This window comes from Cebidichthys violaceus, unplaced genomic scaffold (assembly GCF_023349555.1).
Source record: "Cebidichthys violaceus isolate CVI_PGR_0920_01 unplaced genomic scaffold, fCebVio1.0.p SCAF_267, whole genome shotgun sequence".
Taxonomy (NCBI): domain Eukaryota; kingdom Metazoa; phylum Chordata; class Actinopteri; order Perciformes; family Stichaeidae; genus Cebidichthys; species Cebidichthys violaceus.
Genome location: NW_027176447.1, coordinates 52,501 through 63,440, shown reverse-complemented (window position 1 = coordinate 63,440; position 10,940 = coordinate 52,501). Strand labels below are relative to the sequence as shown.

The 10,940-nt window shown below is 43.5% G+C and overlaps 1 protein-coding gene across 1 annotated transcript in view; it reads left to right on the top strand.

Annotated features, from left to right (window-relative positions):
- Window positions 1-2,039: 2,039 nt before the first annotated feature.
- The window catches only part of sema5ba (sema domain, seven thrombospondin repeats (type 1 and type 1-like), transmembrane domain (TM) and short cytoplasmic domain, (semaphorin) 5Ba), a gene marked incomplete at its 5' end in the record, with an annotated part of 50,227 nt that continues 41,326 nt past the window's right edge, over window positions 2,040-10,940 (top strand). The window contains 4 exons of the mRNA XM_068721149.1: window positions 2,040-2,102; window positions 3,777-3,875; window positions 3,964-4,177; window positions 9,899-10,184. Coding sequence (XP_068577250.1) covers window positions 2,040-2,102; window positions 3,777-3,875; window positions 3,964-4,177; window positions 9,899-10,184 — 662 coding nt within the window. The remainder of the gene's footprint in view (window positions 2,103-3,776; window positions 3,876-3,963; window positions 4,178-9,898; window positions 10,185-10,940) is intronic.

Sequence of the window (10,940 nt, the reverse complement as noted above, 5' to 3'; positions counted from 1 at the left end):
GTATCTGTGAAGGCTGTAGGAGAACAGCCCGTCTGAGCTAGCTAGACAGCAGCTAGCTGCTAAACGTTCCTCTTTCTTCACCAGCTGGTCGAGAACTTCGTCCGTCGGCGTTTTCCGTGCCGGGCGGGTCGTGACCACCGAGCGAGTGTGTTGATCAGTCTGGAGCTTTAATTTGTCTCAAACAATTAAAAGACGTCATCTTAAACGTGGACGGTTGTCCTCCTCAGGCGGTGTGAGCGATCGCTCGTGAATGTCCACGAATGTAAAGCGATAACAGAAATCCCAGGACGGCGTGCAGATGTTGGACGAGCTCATTAGGGGTTGTGGATGGCTCTGTTCAGTCTGGTGCTTTTCACTCATTAGCATGAATGTATGCAGAGGCTAATCATCCAAAATCATGAACTTCCACTCCTGCGAGCACAGTCGATATACTCCGTGATCTGTGAAATAAGAGATCTATTTATAAGCCTCGAACACGTTCTCTTAAGCTCTCATTAAATGTGCTTCTACGGTTTTGTTTTAAAGTCCTAAAGAGCTTCATTCTCCGCACCGACGAGCTGAAGAGCAGAACTATATTATCCCGGAGGAATCCTTCCCCGAGTCGTCACGCTGTTTAGTTTAACTGAAGCAGCGTGAGGATCCCACGAAGAACATGAAAGACAAACTCACTCCTGAAAAATGCTCGTTGGTTTGTGGACGTTTTGAAGCCTCTAGTTTGGCGTTTTGGTCGTCGCCATGTTATTGTTTTTGTGCAACCAGTGGACAGGAAGTGACCACATCTGGACTGAGGAGGAGTGATGTAGAGACGCCGTATACGTCTCTGATAGAGACTTGTCAATCAGCGTGTAGCCCCGCCCCTAAATCATCCCCTGCTTTATGGTCTGTTTGACTCTAAATGGAGCATAATGTACTAAATGAACATCATGCTGTATTGAAGAAGACTGTAAACTAGAGATTGAGACCATAAACTCATGTTTACAATGTTTACTGAGGGAATAAATCAAGAGAGAAGTAGAGTCATTTTAGACTAGACTTCTATACAACCAGAGGAGTCGCCCCCTGGTGGACACTAGAGAGAATGCAGCCCACCCTGCACAGACGAGCCACATGGTGAAAGTGTTTCAGTGGTTCCCCCTGAAGTTCACTATTTGTTTGAGTTCTCTATTTGGCTCCTGGACTACTGACCCAGTTTACTGTTGACTCTCGGTTGGCCTCAGTTGGCGAGCGCTCCGCTGAAAGCTGGGTCACAACTTTGTCCCACTGGCCCATTGAATGTAAGTCAGAACATCTAGACGACCATCACCACGGTAATACATAAATACAAACAGACGGAACGATGTAAAAAAAGTTTGAGACATTTCCTACTTGGACAGAGAGATCAGAGAAGAGGAAGACGAGTAAAACTTTGTGACACCCAGCAGGACGTCCTTTGGCACCGTGCACACACACACACACACACACACACACACACACACACACACACACACACACACACACACACACACACATTCAGTCCATGCCAAAGAAGAGCGACGTCTCTCAAACCCTCTCAACAAGAGCCAGTGCTGCTCTGGTGGCCAAGCAGTGTGTGTGTGTGTGTGTGTGTGTGTGTGTGTGTGTGTGTGTGTGTGTGTGTGTGTGTGTGTGTGTGTGTGTGTGTGTGTGAGATTGCAGTGCTGCTGCCTGCATCCATAATTAAGCTCAACACACAACCATCAACCGGACTATAATTGGCCAGTGGAAGTAAAAGAGTAGGGGGAGAGGGGGAGAGGGGGAGGAGGGGGAGGAGGTGGGGTGCTGCAAACTTTTCTGAGCGAGAGAGGAAGAAAGAGGAAGGAGATGAAGTCATTGACATGCTAATGGCGTCCCCGCTGCCCTCCGATAGGCTGTTGGTCTCCATGTTTACGCGATAAACAAACAGCAGCGCTCCTACAGCACGAGCAGCAGTCAGCTGTTGCGTAACCGAAGGACTCGGACGACTCCAGACCTCTTTGTCATCCCTCTGTTCTCATTCTATTCTTCTTGTTTTTGTTACCTAGGTGACAGAATGGGCCCCGGACGAGGAGACCAGGAGGTCCTGTCAGAGCAAAGGAAAGACAGAGGTAACCTCCACCACAGCACCACATGTACATATATATATATATATATGTATATATATATATATATATATATATATATATATATATATATATATATATATATATACATCATGGGAGGAAGAGCTGAGAGAGAGAGAGTCAGAGACTTCCTCTTTAAATCTGTCTGATCAGCTGTCTTTATTTCCTTTATATTTATTTTATCTCCCTCTGTGCCTACAAAGAGGATATCTATATAGATCTATATAGATCTATATAGATATATATCTATATAGATATATATCTATATAGATCTATATAGATATATATCTATATAGATATATATCTATATATATCTATATATATAGATATATATCTATATATATCTATATAGATATATATAGATATAGATCTATATAGATATATATCTATATAGATATATATCTATATATATCTATATAGATATATATAGATATATATAGATATATATAGATATATATCTATATAGATATATATAGATATATATCTATACAGATATAATGCAGAGGGTGATGTCATTAATGCAAACAGCAATCAATCCTCTTTGAAAAGCTGCATCGCTGCTGTTACCTCCTTTTCTTTGCCACAACACAAAGCACCATACCCCCCCCCCCCTCCCCACACACACACACACACACACACACACACACACACTGACATAAATCTATTTCATTCCTTTGTTGAAACACATTTTCCTTTTTTGAACTGAATCTGTGTCCAGCAGTCTTACTGCTGCAGACAACGAGCCGTTCTTGGTTCTTCGCTGCAGAGAGTATTCATGTTAATATAAATATATAGATATATGTTCATATATGTAGATATACGTTCATATATATAGATATTTGTTCATATATATAGATATTTGTTCATAGATATAGATATACGTTCATATATATAGATATATGTTCATATATGTAGATATACGTTCATATATATAGATATACGTTCATATATATGTATAAATATACGTTCATATATATGTAGATATACGTTCATATATATGTAGATATACGTTCATATATATAGATATACGTTCATATATATGTAGATATACATTCATATATGTAGATAAATACTTTCATATATGTAGATATATGTTCATATATGTAGATAGATACGTTCATATATGTAGATATACGTTCATATATGTATAGATATACGTTCATATATATAGATATACATTCATATATACAGATATACATTCATATATGTAGATAAATACTTTCATATATGTAGATATATGTTCATATATGTAGATAGATACGTTCATATATGTAGATATACATTCATATATATAGATATACGTTCATATATACAGATATACATTCATATATGTAGATATACGTTCATATATGTAGATAAATACGTTCATATATGTAGATATACGTTCATATATATGTAGATATACCTTCATATATATAGATATACGTTCATATATATAGATATACTTTCATATATATGTAGATATACCTTCATATATATAGATATACTTTCATATATATGTAGATATACCTTCATATATATGTAGATATACGTTCATATATATAGATATACGTTCATATATATGTAGATATACCTTCATATATGTAGATATACATTCATATATGTAGATATACGTTCATATATGTAGATATATACGTTCATATTCATCTTTCTGTGCAGGTTGAATGTCAGAACTACATCCGGGTTCTGCTGGTGAACAAGACGGAGGTCATGACCTGCGGAACCAACGCGTTCCAGCCTCTGTGTACGACCCGAGAGGTAAAGCGTCTGTGAGCGTACGTTGTGTCAGAAACGTGAAAATCACCCCGGAGACGTCACCCTTCCTCCCTCTTCTCCCCCGTCTCAGGTGGGCAACATCAGCTCCGTGATGGAGCGGCTGAACGGCGTGGCGCGCTGCCCCTACGACCCTCGCCACAACTCCACGGCGGTGGTGACGGAGAGCGGCGAGCTGTACGCCGCCACCGTCATCGACTTCTCCGGCCGCGACCCCGTCATCTACCGCAGCCTGGGGGGAATGCCGCCGCTCCGCACCGCCCAGTACAACTCCAAGTGGCTCAATGGTACAGTCCAAAACCCAGTTACTTAATACGCTAAGATGTAAGAGACAGAGAGAGACCGCTCACATTGAAGATATTCATTGATTATTAGAATTCATGGTTTACTTCCATCAATTGACTCGAGGTCATTGTGGAGCTTCTAGAAGACACAGTTCAGTATCGCTGGATCATTTGTGGTTATTCGCCTCATCCGTGGTGGAGAGGGGGAGTGGCTTATCTCCAGTGAAACCATCGACTGAGCCATTTATTTCCATGGAGGAAATAACCTTCAGTTTCTGCTCCTTGTAGTAGAAGTCCAGATATCCAGAGGAACTAAACGCCTTCTTGTCTGGGTCATGACATCATCTGGAGGAGTGTTCACTGTGTCTAGTTCACTGCAGCTGTGTGAACACAAAATAAACTGATTTATTCACAAGAAACAGGTCAAAATGATGCAGAAATAACTTCATAAGGATGCAGATTTGTAAGAAGTCTGAATTCATGTTTCGTTAGTTTTCTCTGCAAGACGAGAAGTAAACAACTTTTAAAATGCTTGTTTCCTGAATGGAGTCTGGTTTGATCGGTGCTATGCTAAGCTAACATTGTAGCATCTCCATCAACGCTCAACATAACGTCGTGGTTATCACTGTTTGAACCACAGACAGTCTCTGGTTTACACACACGTCCATTCACGTCTTTGCATTGACTTTGTATGTGATCTACTCGCCACACTTGGTGTTGACGCGGCATTAAAGATGCAGAAACACGTATTTAATAACCCACAGTTTTGGGGACCTGATTGGGTCTGAACCCTCGTTAGTTGTGTCTTCTCAGCTCCAGGAGCAGCAGATGATCCGAGTGTGCACTTTTCTGTCCGACGCGCTCGTCTGGTCCGTCACGGCCGGGATGGATGGATCCGCCGAGCTGTTTTCACAGGATCACAGAAGGCTGTTTGGATATCGCGGGTTAGACTCAGGCGTCGCTGGGTTCTAACACGAGAAGCTGTCAATCCCGCTGGTGTCGGATTCAATAATCTCCCTGCTGCTGACGCCGAGTCTTCCTCCCTTCAGCACAAATCCATCCACACACTTCCTGACTGCAGCAGAAACGTAGACGGACCTTCCACACGTCAAGCTCCGCCTTTACAGACTCAGGAACGGTCCAATTACTGGACTCATGGAGGTGCACAGACAAAGGGAGGAGGAGGAGGAGGAGGAGGAGGAGGGAGTTATTTCAGGCGTCATTTGTTCTGGAAGAAAAGGTCAGACTCATTTTCTGCATCACAGACAAAGTTAGGTGTCACTTTGAAGACTCGAGGGGACACGAAGCTCTTCAGGTGGAATCATCGGGACAAAAGATGAGCCACTGTGACAATGTCTGGTTCTTCTTTGAGCAGAAGAGAACCCAGACAGGAGGAGGGCTTCCTCTTGTGTCTTGGGCTGAAACCAAATCTGGATGTTCTTGGTTGCCAGAAAGCCAAATGTTGTTCCACTCTGAAGATCGTTTTGAGTTTGAGTGACGTTTGGACCACATTAACAGCAGCAGCAGTCACACATTCATGAGGACCTGAAGGTATTCCTGCACTCCTCAATGTTTACGGTCAAATCGTTTACCGGAGCACGAAGCTCTTCATCGATCTCGAGAGAAAAGCCACGGCTCGACTTGAAGAATTTCAAGGTTGTAGCACCTTGGGGATGCGTTCGGGTGTTCAGGTGAAAAACTCCAAAACTCTACGAAGTGTGAAATTGAACCTGAAAGCGTCGTCTTCAGGTCCGGCTGAAGCTACGCGTTGGCTTCAGTTCTGTTTCTACTGTAAACACTCAACAGTCAGGAAGAGAGGACTCTCCAGAAAGAACATTTTAAAAGAACCAAAGTCCTAGTCTAATATTACTTCTAATAGTAACATTACTTTCACTGATTCATCTGATGATTATTTTCTCAATTGATCCATTAAATGTTTAAAAGTCCAAAAGACCCAAATATTCATTTTACAGTGAAATCTTCACAAAGAAACGTTTTCTGCTTGATAGAAGATGTAATCGATCAGTCCATCATCAGGGGTGCTGCTGATTCATTTCATGGTGTATTAATGTTGTAATCAACTGATCATCAGCATAAACAAACAAACTAATATTCACATTCAGAGCGACAGTGTTATGATGACAAGCTCAGAGAGATTTAGGACCTCAGAGAGCTGGCCAGAAGAAAAGAGAGAGAGACACAGGACTGTGTGTGTGTGTGTGTGTGTGTGTGTGTGTGTGTGTGTGTGTGTGTGTGTGTGTGTGTGGAGGCATGAGAGAGGAAGAAGATGAGGATGAGAGGAAGGCAGAGAAGATAGACTGAGGAGTCAGTCAACGATGTAATTATTCCTCACGGCAGGGAGAGGTCTGAAAGTACAACACACGGCATGCTTCACACCATGAGTGTGTGTGTGTGCATGAGTGTGTGTGTGTGTGTGTGTGTGTGTGTGTGTGTGCTTCTGCTTACATATTATACATACAGTATATATATATATATATATATATATATATATATATATATATATATATATATATATAATATGTATCTAGAGAGTCTGCACGCTGCTTTCACGTGTGTCCAAGTGATGTGAGAGAGTTTATATGTGTGGGAGGAAAAAGAGATGAGCAGTGAGGCAGATCCTGTCTTCACATAATCACATGTGGCTGCACACACACACACACACACACACACACACACACACACACACACACACACAGTCACACACACAGTCACACACACATGTTGCTCTGCAGCTACACACATTCATGCCGACACATGGTGGCTTCGCTCTGCGGCGTCTGTGAGGGTGACGGAGGTGAGTTCCCGCTGGATTTCAGAGTGTGAATGAAAATCTCATTTCCAGCTCTGAGCCTCTCCAGTTCAGGGGGGGGGGTCCTGGATCTAATCAATCTGTTCCCTTATTGGTTTGGTCGCCTGCCAGGGTTTCCCATCATGCATCAGAACGACACAGGGAGCTATAGAGTCGCCTGTGAAATAATCTAAACAACGTGCTTCTCTCGATCCCCCGAAGACTTCATATGTAACATGTTTATTAATATTTCTGCTGTTCGCTCTCACTCTCCTCTCAGCTTTCACAGAAACTCTGGAAATAAATAACGAAACAACGGAAAACCGGAGGCAAATTCCTTGTATGCACTGTTGCGTCACGTTGTTGCGTCACGTTGTTGCGTCACGTTGTTGCGTCACGTTGTTGCATTATACTGTTGTGTTCCGTTCCGTTACATCGTTCCGTTACATTGTTGCGTTACATTGTTGCGTTACATTGTTGCGTTACATTGTTACGTTACATTGTTGCGTTACATTGTTGCGTTTCATTGTTGCGTTACATTGTTACGTTACATTGTTGCGTTACATTGTTACGTTACATTGTTGCGTTACATTGTTGCGTTACATTGTTGCGTTACATTGTTACGTTACATTGCTACGTTACATTGTTATGTTACATTGTTATGTTAAATTGTTATGTTACATTGTTACGTTACATTGTTATGTTACATTGTTACGTTACATCGTTGCGTTACATTGCTGCGTTACATTGCTGCGTTACATTGTTATGTTACATTGTTACGTTACATTGTTGCGTTACATTGTTACGTTACATTGTTGCGTTACATTGTTGCGTTACATTGTTGCGTTACATTGTTGTATCAGTCTCCAATCTTAAAGTCGACCATTTGAGTCAATCTGATACTAAGAAACTGAAGTTTGAACAGACTACACACTCAGTGTTCCTTCATATTTATCATGAATAGTACGTTGGTGTGTGAATTCAAACATCCATAATCCAGGAAGAAAGTAGGTTTCCTCATAAACGTATCTCAGTGGTATATGAACACAATAGCGAGTCCACCGAACCGCCTTACAAAGCGTACGTCAAACCCTCTGAGCTGATTGGAAGTGACCAACACCATCCCCCAACCATTAATGGATCATTTTTTTGCCTCCGTGCAGAATCTGTTTGCATGAATATTAAATAGCCTCGCTCTTTAAAGCGTGTCTGTGTTTGATCTGAAGCGTCTCGTGCCGGTAGCGGTGGCAGCTTCCACCTCAGCGGCCTGCCAGATTCAACAATCTGTTAGCACTCAGCAGGGTGCTGGAAGAAAACACTCACCCACGCAGCTTTAATGCAGAATCTGTGGCTCCACCTGCCCGACACATGTACACTATGAATCAACACAGGTATGTAGACACACACACACACACACACACACACACATTGTTCTTTCCATTAGCTGAAACATGCACAAACACAATTAGCTCCTTCACACGGCCTTTCAGCCGGAGGGGAAGTAGAGCGATGCTGGTTGTCTCTTCATTTGCAGTAATTAGCAGCAGGCGTAACAACACTCACTTGTTCACTTGTTTGATATTAAATGATACCATTGGGTGTCATGCATAATAATAATATAATAATGATAATAATAATAACAGCAATAAGAAGAACAATGAATCCGCTGGGCTTGTTTTGCTCATTAAGCACTGATGAGGAGCTCCACCCGTGACCTGGACACAGTGATTAGATCACCTGATGAATGAGCCGTCCCACCTCCAACACACTCGCCTCCCTTTAAAACGTGAACGTGTTTTAGAAAGGTTCTGAACACCAGCTGATGCTTTGTTCTGCTGCTTCGCCGTGCGGTGCCGATATGTTTTACTATGGAATAACGGGAGCTGCTGCAGACGTGTGGACGGCGGTCTCCTCTCTCTGTCCTGCTTCATTTCCAAAGCTTATTGTCTTATAAAAAGCCCCAGTGGCCCCTGAGGGACATTCCATCAGGGCCGTTACCGGGCCCACCTCCTCCCTGTGTGACAGACTGTTCATAACACCAGCAGCTCCCCGGGTGGCTCTGTTTATGGGGAGCGTGTGTCGTGGTGGTGCTGGTGTGAGCGGGCCGGTGGTTTGACATCACTTACCATAAACGGGTCCCAGAGGAGAAGTGAAGCGACGGAGAGCAAGAAGAAGAACACAAGAGAAGCCTCTGCTGTGATGAAGACACAGCCTCAGAGTCCGGTTCCTTCTTTTACAATCATCGCTTCAAACTACGACTTCAAACATGTCAGACGATGAAGCTCTGGATTCTACAATCAATCCAGAGCTTCATCGTCTGACAATAAGTCATATTGTGTTATAGTTAGGAGAAAAAAGTGCAATATTTCCCTCTAGCATGTATTTGAGTATGTATTCTCCTCCTCCCTCTGCAGCCTCTCCTTTCTCCTCCCTCTGCAGCCTCTCCTCTCTCCTCCCTCTGCAGCCTCTCCTCTCTCCTCCTCCCTCTGCAGCTTCTCCTCTCTCCTCCGTCTGCAGCCTCTCCTCCTCCTTGTACAGCCTTTCCTCTCTCTCCTCCCTCTGCAGCCTCTCCTCTCTCCTCCTCCCTCTGCAGCCTCTCCTCTCTCCTCCTCCCTCTGCAGCCTCTCCTCTCTCCTCCTCCCTCTGCAGCTTCTCCTCTCTCCTCCGTCTGCAGCCTCTCCTCCTCCTTGTACAGCCTTTCCTCTCTCTCCTCCCTCTGCAGCCTCTCCTCTCTCCTCCTCCCTCTGCAGCCTCTCCTCCTCCCTCTGCAGCTTCTCCTCTCTCCTCCTCCCTCTGCAGCCTCTCCTCTCAGCTACACTGTGGACAATGAGGGCAACACTAGAAATGCAAAGCAGCAAGTTTCCTCGGAGTCCCTGTGTAACACTCGTCTCCTTTCCCTGTCTCCCTCCTCGCAGAGCCCCACTTCATCTCGGCCTACGACATCGGCCTCTTCACCTTCTTCTTCCTGAGGGAGAACGCGGTGGAGCACGACTGCGGGAAGACGGTTTACTCCCGCGTGGCGCGAGTCTGCAAGAACGACATCGGCGGGCGCTTTCTCCTGGAGGACACGTGGACCACGTTCATGAAGGCCAGGCTCAACTGCTCCCGCTCCGGGGAGATCCCCTTCTACTACAACGAGCTGCAGAGCACCTTCTACCTGCCCGAGCAGGACCTCATCTACGGCATCTTCACCACCAACGTGTGAGTGCACGCACACAAGTTACTCACCCAGCAGTCATGTGTAGATGTACCTCTATCTTATGATGTGTTGTAGTGTGTTTCTCCACGCGCAGCCGTGGTCATGTTGTTCATGTTGTTCATGTTGTTCATGTTGTTCATGTTGTTCATGTTGGTCATGTTCTTCATGTTGGTCATGTTCTTGTTGGTCATGTTGTTCATGTTGTTCATGTTCTTGATGTTGTCCATGTTGTTCATGTTGGTCATGTTCTTGTTGTTCATGTTGTTCATGTTGTTCATGTTGTTCATGTTCTTGATGTTGTCCATGTTGTTCATGTTGGTCATGTTCTTGTTGTTCATGTTGTTCATGTTGTTCATGTTGGTCATGTTCTTGATGTTGTCCATGTTGTTCATGTTGTTCATGTTGGTCATGTTGTTCATGTTGTCCATGTTGTTCATGTTCTTGATGTTGTCCATGTTGTTCATGTTGTTCATGTTGGTCATGTTGTTCATGTTGTCCATGTTGTTCATGTTCTTGATGTTGTCCATGTTGTTCATGTTGGTCATGTTGTTCATGTTGTTCATGTTGTTCATGTTCTTGATGTTGTCCATGTTGTTCATGTTGGTCATGTTCTTGTTGTTCATGTTGTTCATGTTGGTCATGTTCTTGTTGTTCATGTTGTTCATGTTCTTGATGTTGTTCATGTTGTTCATGTTGTTCATGTTCTCCATGTTCTTCATGTTGTCCATGTTGTTCATATTCTTGATGTTGTTCATGTT